At 45.3% G+C, this 24441-nt stretch overlaps 2 protein-coding genes across 2 annotated transcripts; one reads left to right on the top strand and one right to left on the bottom strand.

Moving 5' to 3' along the window:
- Positions 1-1952: 1952 nt before the first annotated feature.
- Positions 1953-9568, top strand: HSD3B2 (hydroxy-delta-5-steroid dehydrogenase, 3 beta- and steroid delta-isomerase 2). Its single transcript, XM_083593768.1, has 3 exons — positions 1953-2567; positions 6767-6931; positions 8432-9568. Exons 1-3 carry the CDS (start codon positions 2414-2416, stop codon positions 9244-9246), a joined length of 1134 nt encoding a protein of 377 aa, XP_083449894.1. The 5' UTR covers positions 1953-2413; the 3' UTR covers positions 9247-9568.
- Positions 9569-10003: 435 nt separating this feature from the next.
- On the bottom strand, positions 10004-23550 carry ZNF697 (zinc finger protein 697). Its single transcript, XM_083593955.1, has 6 exons — positions 23439-23550; positions 19018-19104; positions 16409-16474; positions 12916-12998; positions 12469-12556; positions 10004-11617 (listed from the first exon to the last, which is right to left on the bottom strand). The coding sequence occupies exons 5-6, from the start codon at positions 12530-12532 to the stop codon at positions 10776-10778; spliced, it is 906 nt and encodes a 301-aa protein (XP_083450081.1). The 5' UTR covers positions 12533-12556; positions 12916-12998; positions 16409-16474; positions 19018-19104; positions 23439-23550; the 3' UTR covers positions 10004-10775.
- Positions 23551-24441: the final 891 nt, after the last annotated feature.

Below are 24441 nucleotides of genomic sequence, written 5' to 3'. Positions count from 1 at the left end.
AGACGAAGAGACCTAGCGGGAGGGAAAGAAAATCGAGCCGAGACCAAGGCGAAGACCTCAAGGAAGGAAATACAAACCGCTCAGCTGGAAAGGGGAAAGAGGGCGGTCCCCGGGCGTGCCTGGCCTTAAATAGGCTAGGCCCCGCCTCCCCGGCCCGCCGATTGGTGGGCAGGGACGAAGACACGCCCGGGGATTCCCTGTTCACGCGGGGGGCAAAAGGCCAGCCCCCGCGTGTGTGGGAGGGCTTAGCCCGCAACCCCCTCTCCTCCCAGGTCGGAAATGGCTTTATCGGGCAAATGGTAGATTTTTGCAAGCTTGACTGGTGTTATGTACCACCTGTAGATCATTTTCATTAGATTCTCCTTTAAGGCATTACATGCCGTAAACTTCATACCTGTGGTCCATAACTGTTCCCAGTCAGCCATCATAATGTTGTGTCCAATATCTTGTGCCCATTTAATCATAGCAGATTTCACCGTTTCATCCTGGGTGTTCCATTTCAACAGCAAGTTATACATTCTTGACAAATTCTTAACTTTGGGATCTAACAATTCTGTTTCCAATAGTGAACTTTATTTTTCTGATCACATCCACACTGTACAACCAATGTATTGCCAGATTGCGCATATTGCAAAGGTGCCAAAATTTAGAGAGGGGTTTGTTTCGCAGAAAAACATATGGTGTTCGTAAATTGGATTTTTGAAATTACCCATGTAATCCTACACATGCCCACCCCCTCAGAAGTAAGTCCTAATGGGGCTGGCTCCCATGAATGAGGACACAGGTCTGCAACTTTGATTATAACATAAACATAGCTCAGTTGGTCAGAGTGTGGTGCGGATAACGCCAAGGTTGCAGGTTCAATCGCCTTATGGGACAGCTGCATATTCCTGCATTGCAGGGGGTGGACTAGATGATTCTTAAGGTCCCTTCCAACTCTAAAAAAATCCTATGATTCTATAATTGTTACTTAATTTTGCATAGTTAGACTGTTTTCCTTGTTTTTGTATTCTATTTTGTATTGTATTGGGGCAAGGCAGGTGGAAGGAAGCCTTGCCTGATGGAGTCTCTCCCCTAACAGTTCTTCCTCCAGGACCAGCTCCCTTATGAGGACTCCTAGGGCCGGAGGGTGGGGCAAGTCAATAATTAAATGTATTATTTAAAGTTTTTGTTACAAACGGAGCTACAAGCTAGCATTGCTTTGATTTTGCCAAAGCAGCAGACGAAAAAACAACTGAGGAGTAGTCTTTAAAATGAGAGGGCCGTTTATACTATCTGCTGAACTGAAATGGTAAAATGTTTACTCCATTGTACCATTTTAAACAACAGCAGCTGTGTGTCAGGTGGAGGGTAGCAAACACACTCTGGGTTTTTTTGGTTAAAGGAAATCCCATGCACTTGGAGGGGGGGGAAATGTCTGGGAGAAAGCTAGGATGAACTTTTCTCCAGGACATGCTAGTTAAACGAGTGCTTTCTTTTGTCTGCTTGAAAAACAAGAGCAAATATTCAGGCATTACATCCTGGAAGCTGCCATGGAAAAGCTTTTACTGCCTCATTCTGCTGCAGGCGGCACGAACTTTTTCCCAGTGCTATTTTTCTGTTCAGCCCATTGATGAAGCCAGAGTTGTTATCTGTTCTCATTGGGTGCTGGCCCTCTTCTGCGAGACTGGAAGTAGCGTATTTTTCGTTCTATAAGACGCACCAGACCACAAGACGCACCTAGTTTTTGGAGGAGGAAAACAAGAAAAAAAATATTCCGAATCTCAGAAGCCAGAACAGCAAGAGGGATCGCTGCGCAGTGAAAGCAGCAATCCCTCTTGCTGTTCTGGCTTCTGGGATAGCTGTGCAGCGTGCATTCGCTCCATAAGACGCATACACATTTCCCCTTACTGTTTAGTGAGTCTTATACTCTTCTGCCGTCCATTCAAGAGGCCACCAGGTAATTCTTGAACGGGACAAATGCATGGGGGAAAAACCCCAGACACAAGTGATACCAGTTGTGCGAGCTTTTTCTAAAAATAAATAAATAAATTCGAGGATTCCCCCCCCCTCAAGTGGGTGGAGGAAGAGGGAAGAGAGCTGGGGGCAGCAAGAGGGAACGTCATGTGTGTGCTACCCAATCTGAGGGAGGCAAAGAGAAGCGGGGGAGAGAATAAAAGGAGGTTGAGATGAGAAGGCAGCAACCTTGAGCTGCCACCTCTGTCCTGAGGAATTCAGACAAGTGAGGAGATTGTAGGGATCATTAATCATTACTGTCTCTTTGAGCAGTTAACTTCTGAGAGTTTCTAGTCATAGTGGTACCTGAATCTGGTCATCCCTTTTGAGTTTGTTATTTTTTAAGCTCTGCTGTTCCCTTCTCCTCGTCTCTCAGAAGGAAGAGCTGCCCTAGGTCAACTGCTGCTGCTTCTCCACCATGTCTTTGGCAGGAACGAAATGTCTGGTGACCGGAGCTGGTGGATTCCTTGGTCAAAGGATCGTCTGCCAGTTGCTGGAGGAAGAGGAAGGACTGGCCGAGGTCCGCGCCACGGACAAAGCCCTCAGCCCTGAGACGCTCCAGCGTTTTGGAAGTAAGTTCCTCTGTGCTTGTTTTCTGAAGGGAGGGGAAGATCTGGAGTTTAGAGAAGACGTGCGAGGATCCAAATTGTAGGGTTTTCTCATGGGGGGGTCATTTCGGGACAGTGGCTTCACTTACTGAGGTGTTGCATGAGCTGAAAGATTTCAGAACCCAGGTGGGAGCTCGCAGGATGCACATAGAAAGGTAGCGTGCTCAGGAAAGGAGTGTACGGGGATCTTTCGCCCTGACAGGCCACTTTTCTACCTGCAGGGAATGTGTTTTGTGCAGCAGGGTGTATTCCCATCACCAAGCAAGGTGCCTCAGGCCCCGTCATTAAACTGTGGCTCTTTAAAAGGCCTGATATTTCTTCACTGGTTTAGTTTTCTGTTTGGGGAGGTTTAAATTTGTTTCATGTTAATATTTTGACGGTGTGATTTTTTTTTAATGTGAGGGTCGTTGTCTGTTTTATATTGCTCTGTGATGGTAGAATGGGGTAGCAGTGGGGCAGCAGTTGTACTGTGGAACAGGAATACTTTGGCATAAGGTTGCAATTGTCTCTTTGCAAACCTGGGCGCTCCCTGCAGACTGCCTTTAGCCTCGTCAGAAACACGGTCTCTGGCAAACACCTGAGCGGGCTGTACTTAGTCTGCGAGGAGATATAAAATCATGTTGCAGAGGTTCTGGCCAGGGGACCTTGTCATTATAGGTACTAAAAATCTTTTTCTTGCATCATTATATAAGGGACAGTGCAATATATAATGCATAAGGTCCTCTACTTCAGAACATCCCCTAATGCAAACACGTTCGTTTTTTGGTATGCCTCTGTGTCTCCCATCTCCATAAACAGAGTTTAATGTATTTAGTCATAACTCTGTAAAAGTAAAACTCTGTAAAAAAAGTTGTGCAAAAGTCAATTCATTAAAATAAGATGTATGTTCATTGGGAGTGGGCTGTATCTCCACAACTTGCAGGTATTCAGATGAACAAATGAAACAGGCTTCCACAACTGGAATTGAATGATGTCTCCCTTTTTACATGCTCAGATGAATGTTCAGATGCTATGTGAGTTTTTCCAGCATGTGTGCCTGTGCTGGGAGCAGGGCTGGTGGTCTCTAGGAGATGGCAGGCATGTGTGGGCACCAATCCAGAGCGAAAAATAAAAACCAGGGGCATTAGGTGTAAGGGCAACAAACTTAAACCTCAGAAGTTAGGTTTAAATAAGGGACAACTGTTCCTTTGGTTATTGCCCTAGGAAAGGCAGGAAGGACCTCCTGTGGCTGCTGTTCATATATTTCTCTACAGAGAAACCTTCAGTTTAAAAACTAATTGACTGACTTCAGAGCACTGGCAGACTAGTTTCCCATTGTCCCCTGAATATCCAGGATAGCAGCAGCAACATGCCTAGCAGTACAGTTCAGGAAATATTAAAAGGTTTTCTATAATTAACAAAAGCAACATTCAGTGTCTCTTTCAGATCCTCCATACAGGTCAATTACGGTCAGTTTGAGACCTTTTCGTTGTAGACAATTTGAGGTTCAGGGTGTTGACAATTTCTGTGTGTCTTTCCTCCTTTTCTGTGAAGTCGTACGTTTGTCAAAATTCAGGGATTGTGTACTCAAAGGGGTGGTAGATGGCTGATGGAGGGCTCCGAGTGGTAGACAGGGTAATCTTGGTCTCCCAGGGTGAAAGGCTGGGAGGAGAAAGGAAGGATATTGGATGAGAGCTTGGGGAGGAGCTACTACCTTCTGTGGGAGGTGGGGGCTGAGAATTGCCTTTAGGAGAGGACTCCGGCAAACATTTTATGCAAGTCTGATTGATGCGTGACTGCCAATATGTGTACCACTTTTGGCCCCCAAAGGGGACAGAACAGGGTGGGGGTGTAATGGGCGTATGCATAACCGCTGACATGCACAATACTGGAACACAATCCCCATGCAAATGGGGAGTTGCCTGTATTTTTGCTAGTCCTTATCTTATTGTACAGTCGTACCTCGGATCCTGAACGCCTTGGTACTCGGACATTCTGGCTCCCGAACACTGCAAACCCGGAAGTGAGTGTTCCGGTTTGTGAATGTTCTTTGGAACCTGAACGTCCAGCGGGGCATCCAATTGGCTGAAGGATTTGGCTGCGCTTTGGTTTCCGAACATTTTGGAAGTTGGAAGTTGAACAGACTTCCGGAAAGGATTCCATTCAACTTCCAAGGTACAACTGTATCTGTATTGTGAAAAACTTTAATAAAAATCTTGTAACAGGTCAATATTGAGCTGTGGAGGGCAGCTTTCGATGCCCTTGTGGCTTCCAGCTGAAAAGCTGCATGGGCACAGACTCCTTGGGATTACATCAAGGTCATGTTAGTCATGCAAGAAAAATGAGCTTTTAAGAAAAAGACCAATATTCAAAAAAGAGGCAGGCATCCTTCTGCCTTCTTCAGTGTGCAGTAGAGTGCTGAGACATCATGGACTCTGCTCCCCCCTTTTTTTGGACACATTGGCCACAAGGGCATCTCTTACTGACCATGGGCAATTACACACACACACACACACACACACACACACACACACACACACCATTTTGAAAATACATACAATTGAACTGAAGAGAGATGTGTCATAATCCAGCACAGATTTAGAAAAGGCTAGAATTGGCTAGAAAGTCGGCTAGAATCATTTACTTCTTATTGGCTCAAACATACAGTTTGTATATACACTATACCTTCAAAACACATTTTTTCCCTCAAAAGAATTCTGGGCACAGAACTACCCAAACTTTATAGAAATTTATTTATGTATGTGACTACAGTGGCAATCATATTTATTTGCTCAAAAATGGAAAGAAGAAGTCTTGACAAAAGAAGAATGGACACAAAAACTCATGGAATATGCAGAAATGGCAAAACTTACTGGAAAAATAAGAAATCAAGATAACAAACTTTTAAAAAATGAATGGAAATGGCTTGTTGAATATTTACAAACAAACTAAACAATATGAACATTGGCAGGATTGTTGTAATAATCTGCCGTTTTATAAGAGTATACATTTAAAGTAGATGACTAAATGGTTAATTCAGAATATGCAGAAAATATAAAAAAAAATTAGGAACCACAGAAAGAGGGGGAAGGAAGTCGAGTTTTAAAAATGTTAAAATGAATGTAAAATTATTGAAATGTGTAAATAAAAGTTTTTTTAAAAAAGGAATTCTGGGCACTGTAGTTTAGCTCTTGCAGAGTGACAATGCCCGGCAACTTTTAACAAACTACAGCACCCAGAATTCTTTGAGGGAAAGAATGTGCTTTCAAGGCATAGTATATACAGTGCCGGATTTACGTATAAGCTAAACAAGCTATAGCTTAGGGCCCCACTCTCTTGGGGGCCCCCAAAAAATTTAAAGGGAAAAAAACCTGGATGTACATTTCCAAAATATAAAAAACAAATAAAATAAAACCTACATACAGCAACAGTGTGTTGTGTTGTGTAGGCTCCTATGATGTAAGTAATGGGCCCCGCCTGCTCCCTAAAAGATCACTGGTTTGCTCATATAAAGGGCCCCATTACCTTCAGTAGCTTAGGGCCTCATCAAACCTAAATCCGGCCCTGAGTATTGTTGTTTAGTCATTTAGTCGTGTCCAGCACTTCGTGACCCCATGGACCAGAGCACGCCAGGCACTTCTGTCCTCCACTGCCTCCCGCAGCTTAGTCAAACTCATGCTGGTAGCTTCGAGAACACCATCCAACCATCTCGTCCTCTGTCGTCCCCTTCTCCTTGTGCCCTCAATCTTTCCCAACATCAGGGTCTTTTCCAGGGAGTCTTCTCTTCTCATGAGGTGGCCAAAGTATTGGAGCCTCAGCTTCAGGATCTGTCCTTCCAGTGAGCACTCAGGGCTGATTTCCTTCAGAATGGAGAGGTTTGATCTTCTTGCAGTCCATGGGACTCTCAAGAGTCTCCTCCAGCACCAGAATTCAAAAGCATCAGTTCTTTGGCGATCAGTCTTCTTTGTGGTCCAGCTCTCACTTCCATACATCACTACTGGGAAAACCATAGCTTTTACTATGCGGACCTTTGTTGGCAAGTATATACACAGCCAAAGTCCTGAGAAACATGTCGTTTTGGCTGCTCCTTGATATAGATTAAACAGTAGGGATTCTCCTGCTCTTTAGTGAACCCACGGAGGCAAACAACTGATCACCCCTTTGTCTGATGTCATAATTTCCAGAACTGAAGACTAAAACTCCCCTGACAATCCTCCAAGGGGATATCCGGGATGCAGCGTTCCTCCGCACAGCTACCCAAGGTGTGTCTCTTGTCATCCACACAGCTTGCCTCATCGACGTCTTGGGATATATAGACAAACAGACACTCTGGGATGTCAACACGAAAGGTAAGACTGGGTTGTGCAGAGGGAAATCCGGGTGGGACACACTTGGAAAGGAACCTTTGCAAGACAATTGAAATGACCTCAGAAGGTGATTTGTGCTGCTTATTCATCACCAAACCTTTTATTGGCATCACATACGAACATCCAAACCAAATCAATACAGAATTACCACTTCCCCAGTGGCACAAAACATTTGCTAAAAGAAAGGAGGCAGAGGGGTCTATCGTCACATCTCTTGGTCTCCAGGGAGATCAGATGTCTGCAGTGTATTTCGATGACAAAAAACCAAATAGAGATATTTAGCCACTAACTTGGTGAGCTCTTGATCATTCCCCAGCAATAGAAAATGTATGACCTCCAACTCTGGTTTCCATTTGGGGAAGCAGAGTTGATCTAGAAATTGCTGGCGGAAATCAGCATATAGTTCACAATGAAGAACCATATGTGCTGCTTATTGAACTTGTCTTTCTTTCACTGCTGACCCAACCACAGCCTGTCCCCAGGGAGCTGAAATTCAGAGCAGGGAAGGTGGTTTCTGTTGCAGCAACAACAACCTCTGGGAGAGGGTGGCCTGGTATCACAAGCAATACACACAGGCAAAATATTCAGTTTCAACCTTTTGCCATGAGTCCTCCTGCTTCCTAGGTCCCCTTCAGCCACCTGCTGATGTACTTCAACACAATATAGCCTCTGTTGTCTCCTTTCCATGGCACTGTCAGGAATACGCAGCCCCACCCCAGCCTGTCAGAGCTGTTCTTGGGAAGCTAGAGTGGCACAGAGCAGAATGAGGTAGCGATGCAGAGGCAGAGTCCTGAGATAGAATAGATTGTTCCACTTTACACTGCAGTTTCAGCTGCAGATGCTTAGTGCACAATGTTCTGCATTTAAACGATGATATGAAATGCTCCCATAAGCCCACCGTCTATGTAAGAGGCTCCTGTTACAAAATGAGGGACTAGTCTGAAGTCAGTGGATTCTGGACTGGACTGCATGTTTGAATAACCACTTTTCTTTAAAAAGAAACCTCCCTGCATGTAGAAGACCAGTGCATCAGGGAGAATGGTTTAGTACAGGCCGTTCCCTGGTGTGTTTTAGTACACGTTGAGGGATTTTTATGCACACTGATGTACGTTATGCAGAATGAGTGGTAGGACAACACTGAACTGAAAAGGGGCTCAAATTAAGCCTCAGGTCAAAATTTCCAGAAATGCTGTGTAGTAAGTAGACCCACTTTAACGGATAAGCTGGGGAGGAGCTACAGAGGCTTTCAGCTTCCTAGCAGGTGCCCCTCTCACAGGGAACACCTGCCACCTTGCTTCATGCAGGTAGTTCTTTACAAAGACAGGCCTGGCACAATGCAATGTGAGCTGGTGGGTTTGGGTCATCGCTAAAAATGGCAGAAGGCACATGTGTGAGAGAGAGCGGGGAAATGTTCTTTTCATTGTTCCACCTCTGGTAGCAAAACTTGAGCCAGCCTTGCTAACGTGTTTCTTTTTGGCAAAGGTACACAGTTGCTCCTGGAGGCCTGCTTCCACAACAACGTCCAGTATTTTGTCTTCACCAGCAGCATTGAAGTGATGGGTCCAAACAGAAGAGGGGACCCCATTGTTGATGGCGATGAAGACACAGTGTACCACGATACCAGAAAATTTCCTTACGCTGAATCAAAGAGAGCAGCGGAGAAATTGGTGCAGCAGCTGGATGGCCAGCCGCTGAAAGATGGCAGCAGTCTTGTGACGTGCGCTTTGAGGTCCCCGTACATCTTTGGAGAAGGAAGTCCTTTCCTTCTGGGCCACCTCGATGAGAGCATCCAAAACAATAATGTCTTTATAAGGCTATCTAGGAAGGAGGCTCTCGTAAATCCCATCTATGTAGGGAACATTGCTTCGGCTCACATTCAAGTGGCGAAAGCCATGAGGGATCCAGAAAAGGTCAAGCGGATCCGAGGAAAATTCTATTACATCACAGATGACACTCCCCACATGAGCTATTCGGACTTAAATTACGAGCTGAGCAAGGAGCTGGGGTTTGGTATTGAACCCAAACTACCAATGCCCTTGACAATGTTCTATTACTATAGTCTGCTGCTGGAGATTGTGAGTTTCTTACTCCGGCCTTTTGCCAGATACATTCCCCGCATCAATACTCACCTTGTGACCTTGGTCAATACCCCGTTTAGCTTTTCTTCCAGAAAAGCTCGACGGGATTTTGGCTATGCACCTCGCTACAAATGGGAAGAAGCCAAGGAGCTTACAAGCCAGTGGATTGCCAAAGTAGCTCCACTGAGAAGGGCCTACCTGAAAAACAAAACCCTCTAAGGTTGACCTCTGTGGCAGGATGAAGAAGAGGCAGGAAGTAAGGAGGGTGGGGGTCAGCCGGGAGGCAACAGAGCAGCCAAAGTGTGGAACCCACTTTCTGTAATGCCTGAATGAAGTACAAGAACCCTTTCGTTCACTGTGGACATAATGATCAAGCAGATCCCCGCAGAGTTCTTCACCAGCTCTCATGGGCCGCCATCTGCTCCTGTCACCATTCAAAACTGCAAGGACAGCAGTGATTTGTCACAAACAGGTTACCTGCAAGAGAAATGTTAATAATAGCAATGCATATATAAAATCAACAGGACATACATGACCTGTGGAACAAGTGTTGTGTGTGGGGTTTTTTTAATTGAGTTTGAGGGTCATTTTATAGAATCAGCATGATCAAGTGGCAATGGTTTTTGTGATAAGGGTGATGAGGTGTGCTGCTAAAAGAGGGCGGGTGAGGAAAAATACGTTCTTAAAGAATATGGTGCAAAGAAGGGCTTGGCCTGGTTCTCGTCTCAGTTTCCTATTTTTCTCTAGTACGGTCCATAAAATAGTTACCACCTGATTCTGCTGATTCTATACTCTGGCCCCCAAGTCATGTCAGCTAACAAATCCTTCTACCCTACGGTGCCTCTTCACCCTGGGGACTGTACAGAGTGCCAGATTTTCACTGTCCGTTAAGTGCATCTGAACACTTTCCAGATACCCAAATGCAATTTCAACCAGAAATCCAAGCACAGGTTAAAAATGGAAGAATAGGTAACTCTTTTTTATATTAAAAAAACCCCCAAGGTTTTATTTCAGAGAAAAGTAAACATTGTTAACATGTTCAAAGGGTCTTCCATTTCCTCTCCCCACCCCACCAGGTTCAGCTGAGCCCCTAGAGCAGCATGCGTATACATATAATTTTTTTAAAGAAAACATCAATGCAATCAGGGGAGATATTGCGTGAAAGACGAAGGGGAATTTTCCCACCTGCAGATGAAAAAGGAAGGGGTTTCCAAAGTCACCATTTGGAATCAACTACATAACACAGCATGCTTTCCGCTCGCTAAACAAGGACAAAGTGTTCCTCTCACTTACTGCACATCAGCTGAGGTCTTGGTGACTATCCCTACAGGTCCAAAGTTCCCATTCTTTGTTGAACTCTGCTTCCCTAACCCAGCTCATCAATCCATCAACTATACTCACTCACTTCCCCAGATTACCTGACTTGCAACATCCAGCCTCCCTCCCTGTTGCTTGGGAAAGCGCCACCCTACTGGCTGTTGCCCCAGGGCCACACAAGTCCTTCCACATAAATTTGGCCAGGCTTTCCAGACACACATGCCACCCATAGTTTAAACGCTGACTTGGCAAGCAGTGGTTTACACACAGCAAACATGTTTCCTACTTAAAGTACAGCTCTGGACTCTGTTCACTACAGTTAAAAATGCTACGTTTCTTAAGGTTCCTTCTTTATTTCATTTCCCCATGAAACTTACAACATTCATTAGCTTTTATAGGCAAGGCAGTCGTCCGTCGTCCCCCCCATTTTCCTATCCTATGTGAAGTCTGTGGTGTTGTACAAGGTGTGTCTTATATCGGAAGCCTTTGCCGCACTCGGCACACTTGTAGGGTTTCTCTCCCATGTGGGTTCTCCGGTGCCTTGCGAGATGTGAACTTTGTATAAAGCCTTTTCCACATTCGACACATATATAGGGCTTTTCGCCTGTATGCGTTCTCTGGTGCTGAGTCAGGGTCGAGAAATCGCTGAAGCTTTTCCCGCACTCGCTGCATTCAAAGGGTTTCTCTCCCGTGTGGGTTCTTTGGTGGTTCACAAGGTGCGAGTTCCGACTGAAGCATTTCCCACACTCGGGACAAAGGAAAGGCTTCTCTCCGGTGTGGATTCTCCTATGTGTGAAAAGGTGAGAGCTCACCGTGAAGTTTTCCCCACATTCACTGCATATGTAGGGCTTCTCCCCCGTGTGAATTCTCTGGTGTTTAATAAGGTCAGAGCGCCAGCTGAAGCTCTTGCTACATTCAGTGCACTTATGAGGCTTCTCTCCCACTGGAGAGATCTCAGGTTGGACATTAAGGCTTGAATTATATTGGACGCTCTCCCCACCTTCGGTGTAACGAAAAGGTTCTACTCCCAAGGGAATCCCAGGTGGAGACACGATGTCTTGGAGGAGTCCCAGGCTACCACCTCGATCAGCAGATTCATTATGCTGCTGATCAGGACAATTGTCTTGCATCTGCTCATCTTCAATGGCTCCTCCATGACTTTGGGGAGCATTTTCTTCATTTTGTCTCAGTAGAAGCTCATCTTGCTGCACCTTCTCTGCATCATCTCCAGGAGGGATTTCTTCCTCGTACTCACTTGGGATCTCATAGTTTCCTAGAAAGCAGAAGCATCAGATAGGAGGATTTAGACCAATAATATTAATAATAGCCTGAAAAGCAGGTATGGCATGGCCCCTGAGGGCTTTAAGAATCCTACAGACCAGGGCGGAATAACTAGAAGACACTTCATGGCATGACGTTGGGGAGATGGGTGTGAGGCAGGCACAGGCAAGTTAACAGCCAAGGAAAGAGGCAATTCATGCTGGCAATCACCCCATGAAGGTGAGAAGTGGGAAGGGGGGGGGCTAATCCTTCCCCACCAAAGAAACATGGATTTGAAACTGGAGTTGCCCAGTCCCCTCCCTGCCCAATCTTTCTCAGGGCCTGGCAAGAAGCACATGCTGCTCAGTGCTGCCGCTCGCCCACCCCAGTGTTGCCTCATAAGGAAAGCACAACTACACAATCGGCCACCTGAGACAAAGATGCAGAAGAGAGGAGGGAGGAGAAAGTGAGGATATCTATACAGTCATAACTCGGGTTACAGACGCTTCAGGTTGCGCGATTTCGGGTTGCGCACCATGCCGAACCCGGAAGTACCGGAATGGGTTACTTCCGGGTTTCGGCGCTTGCGCAGAAGCGCTAAATCACGCTTTGCGCATGCACAGAAGCACCGAATCGCAACCCGCGCGTGCGCAGATGCGGCACTGCGGGTTGCGGACGCTGCGGGTTGTGAACATGCTTCCCGCACGGATCACGTTCGCAACGCGAGCATCCACTGTACTGCCATTAGTGATGAAGATTAGTGAAGACCAGCTAGAAAGTGTGTTTCCAGCCACACCGTGCATAAAGTGAGACCAGGATGAGATATTTGATAGAAATATCTTTTTTTGGACTGTTCTATCTCACCTATAAATTCTCTTTCTGTAGAACTGGAGAGCACAGATGCACACAGTTCTTCTACTGGTTCCATCCACAGATGTCACGCTGAGGAATCCTGTTCACGGCAAGACATATAGAAAGATAGGCAGACGATACTGCAAATGTCTGTAAAATCTCTTCCAAGTGCAATACATTAATCAACATAACAAACCACACAACCCCTTCACTAGCACAGTAACAGAAACTTTACTGGGACTTTATCCATCTCCCAGGTCAGAACCCACCTTCAACATGGCCATCTGAGCTCACTGCAAACCCATTCCCAACATGCACCTCTCTGAAATTATTGTTAGCAGTATTTATATAGCACCATCCCTACACACACTTCCTCAGATGAAGAGTGGTTCACCTTGTATAAGAGAGAGAAAATAATCCGTTTATCCAATTTACACATGAAAACAATTAAACTTTCACCTAGTGCCTTCATGCAAAAACTGGAAAATGACTCAAGACCCCGAGCACGCCGCTTTCGAATCTCCTCCACTTTGCCTCAAAGTCTGTTTAAAACAAAATTCAGGACAAGGGGGGAAATGAAAAATGTTATTATGCATCTTTACATTTCGTAGCAGCAGAAGCTTGGGAGTAGATGGCAGGAATCTCCTCAGAAATACTTTTCCTGCCACTCCCCACCCCTATCAATGTTCTACTTGAGGAGTATGGAAATGCATGAGGATTTGTATACACAGCTAGGCCAAACAATACATGATATAACTGGTTCTGCTATAACTATATTCAGGCATCACACCAAAGCCATTGTTTGCTGTGATGTCTGAATGGACACGTCAAGGTTTGCAATCCATGAGCAAACCAGAATGACACAAGCAACAGCTGGTGCTAGTTGTGGCCCGGTTCGCACATCCCAATAAGCCGGAGTATGGCTTACTGTGCGCGGGTGGCGCTGTGGGTTAAACCACAGAGCCTAGGACTTGCCGATCAGAAGGTTGGCGGTTCGAATCCCCGCGACAGGGTGAGCTCTCGTTGTTCGGTCCCTGCTCCTGCCAACCTAGCAGTTCGAAAGCACATCAAAGTGCAAGTAGATAAATAGGTACCACTCCAGCGAGAAGGTAAACGGCATTTCTGTGCGCTGCTCTGGTTCGCCAGAAGCGGCTTAGTCATGCTGGCCACATGACCCGGAAGCTGTACGCCAGCTCCCTCAGCCAATAAAGCGAGATGAGCGCTGCAACCCCAGAGTCGGCCACGACTAGACCTAATGGTCAGGGGTCCCTTTACCTTTTTAAGGCTTACTGTGACCACATAAATGCACTGGCTTCTTAAGAGCAGCTCCCTTTTACTTTGGCTCAGTTACAGATTGTGATGAGGAAGAGAGATTTGAACCACAATCAGCCTCATATGAAGCAAAACCTTTGCTTAACTGTCGCAGCAGTCTTCTTTCTAGAAGGTTAAGTAATATATTGTGCATTTCCACTAAACCATGGGTTTCACTTTGTGTGATGGGCATATATGTCCAGCCATGTTCAAATTGAAAAACTAATTACAGGCATTGCTCAATCTATAAGGGCACCTGTACCCTCACCCCAATTTTTTCCCCCTCTTTTAAACTACAGCTGTTGAGCAGATGGAAACAAGAGAAGACTTGCAGCTCCTAATCATGGTTATTTCATGTGCCTGTAAACCTAAACCATTATCTTTGTTGTTAGCCGCCCTGAGCCCGGCTTCGGCTGGGGAGGGCGGGATATAAATAAAATTTATTATTATTATTATTATTATTATTATTATTATTATTATTATCTGGGTTTGAAATAATGGTTTATGCAAACCCTGGTTTAGTGTACAGTGGTACCTCAGGCTAAGAACTTAATTCGTTCCAGAAGTCCGTTCTTAACCTGAAACTGTTCTTAACCTGAAGCACCACTTTAGCTAATGGGGCCTCCCACTGACACCGTGCTGCTGCTGTGCGATTTCTGTTCTCATCCTGAAGCAAAGTTCTTAACCCGAGGTACTACTTCTGGGTTAGCGGAGTCTGTAACCTGAAGAGTCTGTAACCTGAAGCATCTGTAACCCGAGGTACCACTGTAATGGCTCTATGGAGCTGCTTCTCTGCAATATGGCATTGGAAATAAATAAATAGATAGATAGATAGATGATAGATAGATAGATAGATAGATAGATAGATAGATAGATAGATAGATAGATATAGATGATAGATAGATAGATAGATAGATAGATAGATAGATAGATAGATAGATAGATGATAGATAGTATACTATTAATGCCTACCTTTTTTAATGTTGAAAGATTTAATGGGATATTTTTATAGCAAATTTAACAACAACAAAATAAACAAATGGGGGGAAACAAGGCAAAAGAGAAAAAGAAAACATCAGCTCACATTAGTAATCCAGTAACCATCAATATAGAAATCTCAGTTTGAACATATGCGATGAGTAGTATTCAATTAGCACACCCCTTTAGTGCAAATATTTCTGCTTGGGCAATGGCCCCTGTCCCATGTGCACCCCATGCCCCCCCAGATTTGCTCTGGAAGGTTGGGAGACCCCCTAGAACAGGGGGTGCCTGGGAGAAGAGAGGAAAACCCTTTTGTACAAGCAGATATCCTTGTGCTGACAGGATCCTTACTTTAGTGCTGCCTTGGCTACAACCATAAGTCAATATACACCGTCCAAATATCCTGACAGATATCAAAATAAAATTGATGTTTATAAGAAATACGTTCAAATGTAGCAAGGTCCTTGAATCATTGTGTAATAGATAACGGGTGCATGTCCTTCTAGGCTCTTGGAAACCATAAGGCCTTGCAAAATCCACTTTTTCAGTCCTGCCATTACCACAGGAATATATTTTTAAAGTCATGGGCCCTGTAAATATCAAGGATTCGTTCGATACAAAATTAATGCAGACAGTAACCGAAAAGAAAATAACACAAGACATGCGAACATTTTATGCCTCAAAATTATAAATTAACAGCAGTCTCTCAAAGAAGGTTTACAATGAGTTTCTTTGCCTCCTCCTTACTTCTGTTTTTACCCTTCTCACAGCTTTCCAACATTGTTTTCACAAGATGGAAACGGGTTTGTAATGTTAAGTCTAATTATTATTATTATTATTATTATTATTATTATTATTATTATTATTAATTGAATTTATATACCGCCCTATACCTGGAGGTCTCAGGGCGGTTCACAGAAAATATATTATACAGTGGTACCTCGGGTTACAGACGCTTCAGGTTACAGATGCTTCAGGTTACAGACGCTTCAGGTTACAGACTCCACTAACCCAGAAATTGTACCTCGGGTTAAGAACTTTGCTTCAGGGTGAGAACAGAAATCGTGCTCCGGCGGCAGCAGGAGGCCCCATTAGCTAAAGTGGTGCTTCAGGTTAAGAACAGTTTCAGGTTAAGAACGGACCTCCGGAACGAATTAAGTTCTTAACCCGAGGTACAACTGTATTATTGTATGCCTTTTACCCTCATATAGACATTTCTGGAGATACTTTGGGTGGAATTCAATATAGCATTTGTAGCAATGGATTTAGACACTAGAAGATGATATATTGTTTATCCTTTGCAGCTTAAACTTGTAAGCAAAGACAAGGTTTGTTTAACCTTCTACAATAATTACCAATAATGCTTTTAGGCAGACTGGATTTTTCTGGTATTACCCCTTTTCTACCCTTTAAAAACAACATTCTCCCAAATGTTGTTTTATAATCAATGCTATTTACATGCAGAGATCAAAACTTTGGCCTATTCTTGTCCACATTGAGCTCATTTTGCCACATCCTAGGCACCTAGAACCCTAGAAAACCACAAAGCCCTTTTCAAAGTGCCAGACTTCAAGAGCGCTTTGGGTAATGCATAGGGCAAGACCATACATTCTTTATCTGATGATAACAGGAGTACAAGGTTGGAATGGACACATCTTACCAAGCAGTGCCAAAGAATTTCAAATCTGGCAGCGTCCTCATTTATCACACCGTCAACTTTTGCCATCTGGAAATGAATCAGCAATGTTTTAGTCTTTTCCTGGATGACTCAGAAAAACTTAGGAAATGAGCTGAGAACAAGATGGTTCCAGGCAGCTAACAGAATCCCCCCCACTTAACACATATGTGCTACTAAAATATAGATATCCTTCGGAAAAGGTGGGGCAGAAATGGAACCAGCTAACTAAACGCATTAATGTTCATGGCTGTTTGATGATCAGCCAGGTTGTTCCCTTTAGCATGTATCAAAATTTGCCATGCAATGTTGAACTGAACATTCATTTCCTTTAAAGAAAAGACTTTCCCTGAAAATACATATTTTCTTCAGCAAAATGATATTCAGTGTTATTTCAAACCTTTGCATATTTGAGAGAAGTATCTGAACTTGGAGTAACAACAAACTGGCAAGCCTCCCTGGGGAAAGGGTCCCTAAGGGTGTAGGATGTCTGTGTAAGTGTGAGCTGCCAGTGCCACCTGTGCAAAGTTGCAGTCGTGTAAATAAATCACGTGCAAATTGAGGGTCTACTGTAATTGCGGGGGGTGTTTGCATCTTGGGCACTTTGCTGTGTGTCGTAATCTGAGAAAGACGGGCTTCCACTGGGCCTGTAATTGGGGCTCCTCCTGCTCTCATTCCCCTCAGCTGGAGAGATTATTTCTTTGGCCTAAAGTCCATTGCTCTGTATAGTTAAAGCTCTGGTTTTCCCAGTAGTGATGTATGGAAGTGAGAGCTGGACCATAAAGAAGGCTGATCGCCGAAGAATGGATGCTTTTGAATTCTGGTGCTGGAGGAGACTCTTGAGAGTCCCATGGACTGCAAGAAGATCAAACCTCTCCATTCTTAAGGAAATCAGCCCTGAGTGCTCACTGGAAGGACAGATCCTGAAGCTGAGGCTCCAAGACTTTGGCCACCTCATGAGAAGAGAAGACTCCCTGGAAAAGACCCTGATGTTGAGAAAGATAGAGGGCACAAGGAGAAGGGGACAACAGAGGACGAGATGGTTGGACAGTGCTCTTAAAGCTACGAACGTGAGTTTGACCAAGCTGCAGGAGGCACTGGAAGACAGGAGTGCTTGGCGTGCTCTGGTCCAGGGGGTCACGAAGAGTTGGACACGACTAAACGACTAAACAACAACAAAGTCCATTGCTAACCATTTGCAATCTTTGTTTGTCACCTTTCTGAATTGTTTGTTCGCTTTATGTAACGGAAATAGTTTCATCACTGCTCTGCCCTAATTCCAGTTCATTTTATGAACACGTTAAAAAGCAACAGTCTGAAGACAGCTCTATGGGGGACACAATGCCTTACTTCTCTCCTTTGTAAAAGCTCATATTTAATCTGGAGAGACGCAGGATACGGAGGTCAAGGAAGAGAAGACCATGGCGTTCTAACCACTCACGATTTATTGCGTTGGATTAAAAAAAATTGAAATTGTGGCAATTAGAAGTATCGGGACTGGACTGCTGGTTTCCCCTACTGAATAAAATATTCAGTATCACTTCTCAGCTCACGACCATCTCTTGCTCATGATAAGGTCTGAGTGCTCAAGTCTCCCAGTTTCATTGTCATACATCATTCAGTATGTGGTTCCAAGCTGGGCTGATCATTGCCGAACCTCAGCTACTGAATGCTAATGATGTGGAAGGAAGACACACTATACCTTTGACGGCTGCATTTGCTGATCTGATACAAAAGCTTAAATCCACACTGAGATGACAGGTTCACTGTGCAACTGTGCAGTGTGGTGTAGTGGTTAGAGTGTCAGACTAGGACCTGACGGATCATTGTTCAAATCCCCACTTGGCCATGAAGCTTACCGGGTGACCCTAGGCTGGTCACTGCCTCTCAGCTAACCTACCGCACAGGGTTGCTGTTAGGGCTATCGGGTGGTTGCTCGAGAGCAATCAGGCAAGATGCCTCACTGGTCTGTTCTAGAGCTTTATTATTGGTGCTAAAAACCTTTACAATGCAGAGCGCCTCTATTCCATGTCTTGCTCATTCACTAGCAGAATCTGAGAGTGGGCGGTCCTTAAACCTTCCCCAGCAGAGTAGTTTCTTGACGCCCAGTTTGCGCCTCCCCTCTCTGCGTGAAAGCCTACTGTGCAAGGATGGCTTGGGTAACGGGGGACCTCCCTCCTCCCTGCTTTGCTCAGGCAAGATGTCCTGGCACCGCCTCGCCTCCTCCGAGCCCCGCATCTCCTCTCCACTAGACGCGTGGCTTCCTTCCTCCGCTGAGGAAGTGCTGCTTCCCATGATCTTTGGGGGCTCTCTGTAATCCATCTGTCTTTCCCCCCCTCGCCCCTGAGCCAATGGCAGTTCCCTGACCGTTGCTGTGGGGATTAAATAAGGAGGGGAAAGAATCACACATGCTACCTTGAGCTCCTTAGAGGTGGGACATAAAGGCAACAAAGAAATAAGTATTTTTCTCTTCACCCAGCTCCCCTCAATTTGTGAAGTTTGTGGGACACCGGTATATACTGACTTGTGTCTCCTGGAAGAGCGGCAGGATAAGCAGGTAATTTAATTTTAATCAAGTCTATGGGTTGACTTACTTTGTTGTTGCAAACCACGTAGGTTTTCAGTCAGGATGTCTTGCCGACGTGCATCTTCTGCATTCCAGGATCATTGAACAGGCCGCCCTGCACATCAAGAGATTAACAATGACAACGGTAACTTACTAGTGGCGTCCATCAAAAATCCACAGCAGGGTGGAAGGGACATAAGAGAGGAAAGAAGGAAGCACCTCCCTTTTCCCCACCCCCTATCTATGCTACCCACAGTTGCGTTTTCTCCTTCTCTCAGCATGCCTGGAACTGAGAGGAAGTGCCTTTGAGAGAGTGGTCTGATTAGGAAAGAGCCCACCAAAAAGCACTTCCTCCTAGTTTCCAGTAGGAGAAAGCAGTTGTGGCAAGGCGGCTAACCAGGGTAAACTGTCTGGGGTTTGGCTTGAAAATGTTGTGCTCTTTGCCCTTCACTCAAATCCCACTCCCGTCCAGGTCATGTCTTGAGAACAAATACAAAAAATAAAATTATTATATAATATTAATAATAATATTATTATTATTATGAAGTCTGGCCCTGAGGAGTTTTGCATTTAAATGGAGGGAATTGAGAGCCTCTATTGCCAAGGGCATTCCTGGCAGCTTGAAGGATATTGGGACTTAGGTGGAGTTTGTATCCAGTTGTCTCCCAAGACAGACAGATGCACATCTTTTTCTATTGTGGGAAGACAATTGTAGACCCAGCCCTCTCGGCAGTTCTACACCATCAGAGTAGAAAACACTACGCCGCCCTATGGCTCAATGTTCTGACTCAGATCTATGTATCTCTTGGTTTGAAGCAGCACCGTGTGGGTAGCAGAACATGAAGACAGATCACCAACAGTCAAAGATTATGGCTACATTTGCCCAACAGTGTCAACGATTCCCTACTTCTTAGATCCCATTTCCTGCTAAACCCGTGTAAACTCAATCCATTGAACAAAGGGTATGTTAATACAGATATTCTCCACAAGGTGGCTGCAAAAATTACCGTATTTTCCGCTCCATTACCTTCGCTCTCCATTACTTTCGGAGGAGAGGCGCTGCGCAGAGAGGGAGAACTGCGCAGCGCCCCTTCATCAAAGCGGGAGGGGGAACGGGCGTTGCACAGCTCTCCCTCTGCGCAGCGCCATTCCCTCCATAAGACGCACTCACATTTCCCCATACCTTTTAGGAGGAAAAAAGTGTGTCTTATGGAGCGAAAAATGCAGTGAGAAAAGATTGTATGGATCCACCTGCTGAAGTTCATACACAAAGTAATCCATTACTTTAACTGGGAGACCTAGGTTAGCATCACCGTTTCCCCATGCAATAGCAATTGCCGTGGGCCTATTATTCCTTTCTCCAGTCTGATCTAACTCACAGGGTTCTGGTGAAGATAAAATGAATGAAGAACAATGCATGCTGCCTTGAGCTCTTTGGAGGAAACTTGCATTTGTCCAAATATGAAGAAAACTGTGGATTTCTTATGTAATAAATACTGTGCACATCAATTCACTAATTCCATATTTTATTCATTCTGTCAAATAAAAAGCTGTATTCCTCTGGCCACAGTGAAACTTTATAATTATCCGGTGTATTTCTCATCATAAATGAATTCACTGGTATACTAGCACGTTTTTTAAAAAAATCCCTGTTCACAGCAGGATCCTGTTCATGTCTACTCAGAAGTAAGTTCCACTGAATTCAATGGGACTTACTCCCAGGTAGGTAGGTGCAGAATTGTACAAGTTTTTGTACCACAATTGCTTTCTTTTAAAAGTGTGAGAGAGGGACAGAACAAGAACTGCACTCAATTGCCTGGACATTTTGCTAATTGAATCTGCTAGTAGAAATAATGCAAATTTGATTATTAAATTTTCAGCCCCTTCAACACACCTCCCTTCTGCCCCGCAAAACACAATGCACTTTGTTACAACAGATATGGGTACTGTGTGTGTGTGCAGCCTGAATCACGATAACAGGTTTTTATCCCATTATAGGTGCTAATTAAGACTGCAATTGTAATCTCATTTACTTCAGCCTAAGCCTCATTGAATTCAAAATAATTTATTTCTGAGCAGACATGGCTAGGAATGGATTATGCTGCAATCTACCAATGCCAGGATTTTACATTTTTGAATGGTTGCTGTACTTATTTTACATTTAGGTTTTAATGTAATTGTCACAGTCTGGTGTCCCCGCCTCCCTTTTCCTCAGAACTCACTTTTTACATTTTTTCTTCTGTCTGCCAAGTAAGGATAGCATTTCATGTATCTGATAAAAGGGACACTCGTCCACATACTTATGCCATGATAAACGTTCTTGTTTAGAAGCCTACCCAGATCCTTAGAAAACTGAGGTAATTTTAATCTGTTTCAGTCAAACCGCTGGAGAGTTACAGCAACTACTGTGGCTGTAGAGACCGATACAGGAGAGACATGTTTTATTGCAGGTGGGGCAGATAAAGGTGTCTGGTTTCGCTGGTGCATATGCCTCACTCGTTTCTTCTCTTTGTGCTCCCGCCCAGTGGTCATTTCCAATGGTTGGAAAGTAAAGTATTAAAGTCTCTTTGGAAACCACCTTGCAGTTGGTTGGTTGGTTGGTTTTCACAATAAGCAGTATATAAATCTTATGAAATAAATAAATGCATAAATAAATATATGTGTTATTATTAAAGGTACCAGGAAACTCTTTGCTGTATATACAAACCCACTGCCACAACTGTGCAATTTCAGCATTAAGCAAATCATCATCATCCCTCTTCCTTGTAGATCAGAGCTTTCCACACTTTTCATGTTGGTGACACACTTTTTAGACATGCATAATTTTGCGACGCAGTAATTCAGTTTCACTAGGAAAGTGGAGGTTAAACTAACCCCTTTCCACACCTGGGAGGAGTGCGGGGAGCATTCGTGCAACACACCTACACACTGCAGCCAACACACTAATGTGTTGCAACACACAGTTTGGAAAGCTCTGCTGTAGAGGAAGGGCCTACAAAACAATAGCCTCAAGTGTGGTGTAGCACACTGTGACAGAAACCAAAGTGCAGTCGTGGTTCAGTCATGGCTGACTTTGGGGTTGTGGCACTCATCTCGCTTTACTAGCCAAGGTACAGCTTCCGGGTCATGTGGCCAGCATGACTAAGCCACTTCTGGTGAACCAGAGCAGTGCACGGAAACGCCGTTTACCTTCCCGCCGGAGCGGTACCTATTTATCTACTTGCACTTTGGCGTGCTTTTGAACTGCTAGGTTGGCAGGAGCTGGGACCGAGCAACGGGAGCTCACCCCGTCGCGGGGATTCGAACCGCCAACCTTCTGATCAGCAAGTCTTAGGCTCTGTGGTTTAACCAACAGTGCCACCTGCGTCCCATTGTTGACAGCATCTTAAAAAGCAGAGACATCACCTTGCTGACAAAGGTCCATATAGTTAAAGCTCTGGTTTTCCCAGTAGTGATATATGGAAGTGAAAGCTGGACCATAAAGAAGGCTGATCACCAAAGAATGGATGCTTTTGAATTCTGGTGCTGGAGGAGACTCTTGAGAGTCCCATGGACTGCAAGAAGATCAAACGTATCCATTCTGAAGGAAATCAGCCCTGAGTGCTCACTGGAAGGACAGATCCTGAAGCTGAGGCTCCAAGACTTTGGCCACCTCATGAGAAGAGAAGACTCCCTGGAAAAGACCCTGATGTTGGGAAAGATGGAGGGCACAAGGAGAAGGGGGTGACAGAGGACAAGATGGTGGGACAGTGTTCTCAAAGCTACCAGCATGAGTTTGACCAAACTGCGGGAGGCAGTGGAAGACAGGAGTGCCTGGCGTGCTCAGGTCCAGGGGGTCACAAAGAGTCGGACACAACTAAACAACATTTTCATTGGAGAAATGCTGGAGGGTCTGCAACAGGGAACCAGGGCGGAGCTTGATGGAAAATGGGTGCAGAGGAGTAAATGAGCAGCAAAAGCTGAGCCATTGCAATGTATGATGTTGGCCCTTTGTTTTTGTTTTGCTCTGGTTCTTGTCTGTTGTTTGTAAGTTTTTGGCGGTTTTAAATTTGGAGGTTTAAGTACATTATGTTGGTATGGGAAACTGTCGTGTGATGGTCCAATGGCCGTAATAAAGATCAATACAATACAATAAAAAAAGCTGAGCCACCCCCAGCACCCCTTCCCCTCTCCTGGGCACCCTGGGGGGCTAGAAGGAGGAGGCCTCCAAGTGAAAACCCCCCCCGGGGTGGGGGAAAGTCTGCCACACACACACACCCCCGGGGTTTTTCGGGCAGGGGAAGCAGCCCCCGTGTGCTTGGAAATGCTTCGCGGGGCTGGAAGGGCCTCCTCCGGGCAACGGGGAAATAGCCCTCTCTCTGTCGGCCCCACCCCGGGCGGCCCGTCCCCTTCGCCGGACTCCTCGAGAGCCGGGCACCCGGCGCCCTCTCCTCGCCCGCGCCTCCCTACCTCTCCTCCTCGGCTCCGCCCCGACGCCGGCGCCGCAGGCTCCGAGGCAGACAAAGGCCGGGCGGGCCCACGGGGCTCCTCGCCTCGCCTCCTTGGCCCGCGGCGGTCCCTCGTCGCCCCTCGCTCCGCCTCCGCCTGAGGTAACCCGAGGAGACTCCCCTCAGCCGCCCCCGACTCCCGGCGGCATCTCGAGCGTCTCTCCTCCTCGGCTTCTTTATTTTATTAATTTTGGCGCCCTGGAAGAAGAAGAAGAAGAAGTGGCTCGCGGTTGCCTTTGCAGCCCCGCCACGGAATTTATCTAGTTTATTTCAGTGGTTCTCAAACTCCCGACCCCCCAACTCTGGGTCACGATTGCAGAATGCAAATTTTTCCGCGCCGCACCGGATGTTTTTTTCTTGCTGACTAGGATTGTCCTCAATCCTCTTTTTGAAAATATTCTGCAAGAGAAATGGCACCGCAGCTCTGCACGTTCACATGTTTCTGGGATTGTCCTTGAATCTTCTTCCCACCACGTTTGGCATCCTCTCCTGCCACGCCCTGCAGGAACTACTGGTTTATTCTGCTTTTCTATACATGGCAAGATAGTTAAAAACAGCAACACCCAAAGCGGCTTGCGAAAAGGAAAAGCAGTAAAACCGAGGGAAAATCCTCAACCCAACTTTTAAGGCATAATGAAAGTTGAAAATAGTAAAGTGGAATGGAATTCCTTCAGCTTTCTAAGCATCTGGGTAGCCTTGTCTAAAACAGGGATGGTTTTCATCAGGCACCAAAAAGAGTACAGCGGAAGTTGCTCTTGCGGCAACAGCACAAAAAATATTTATATTGTTTTAGTTTATGAAATTTATACACCGCTTGGTAGTTTAAAAGCAAACATAAAAAGTGGCTTATGAAAAGATAAAGCAGTAAAACCAAGGGAAAATCCACAATAACCCTACTCGGGGTGGCGCTGTGGTCTAAACCACAGAGCTTCTGGGCTTGCCGATCAGAAGGTCGGCGGTTCGAA

Source organism: Podarcis filfolensis (genome assembly GCF_964270895.1).
Source record: "Podarcis filfolensis genome assembly, chromosome: 17".
Lineage (NCBI taxonomy): Eukaryota > Metazoa > Chordata > Lepidosauria > Squamata > Lacertidae > Podarcis > Podarcis filfolensis.
This window is presented reverse-complemented; position numbering and strand designations above follow the sequence as displayed.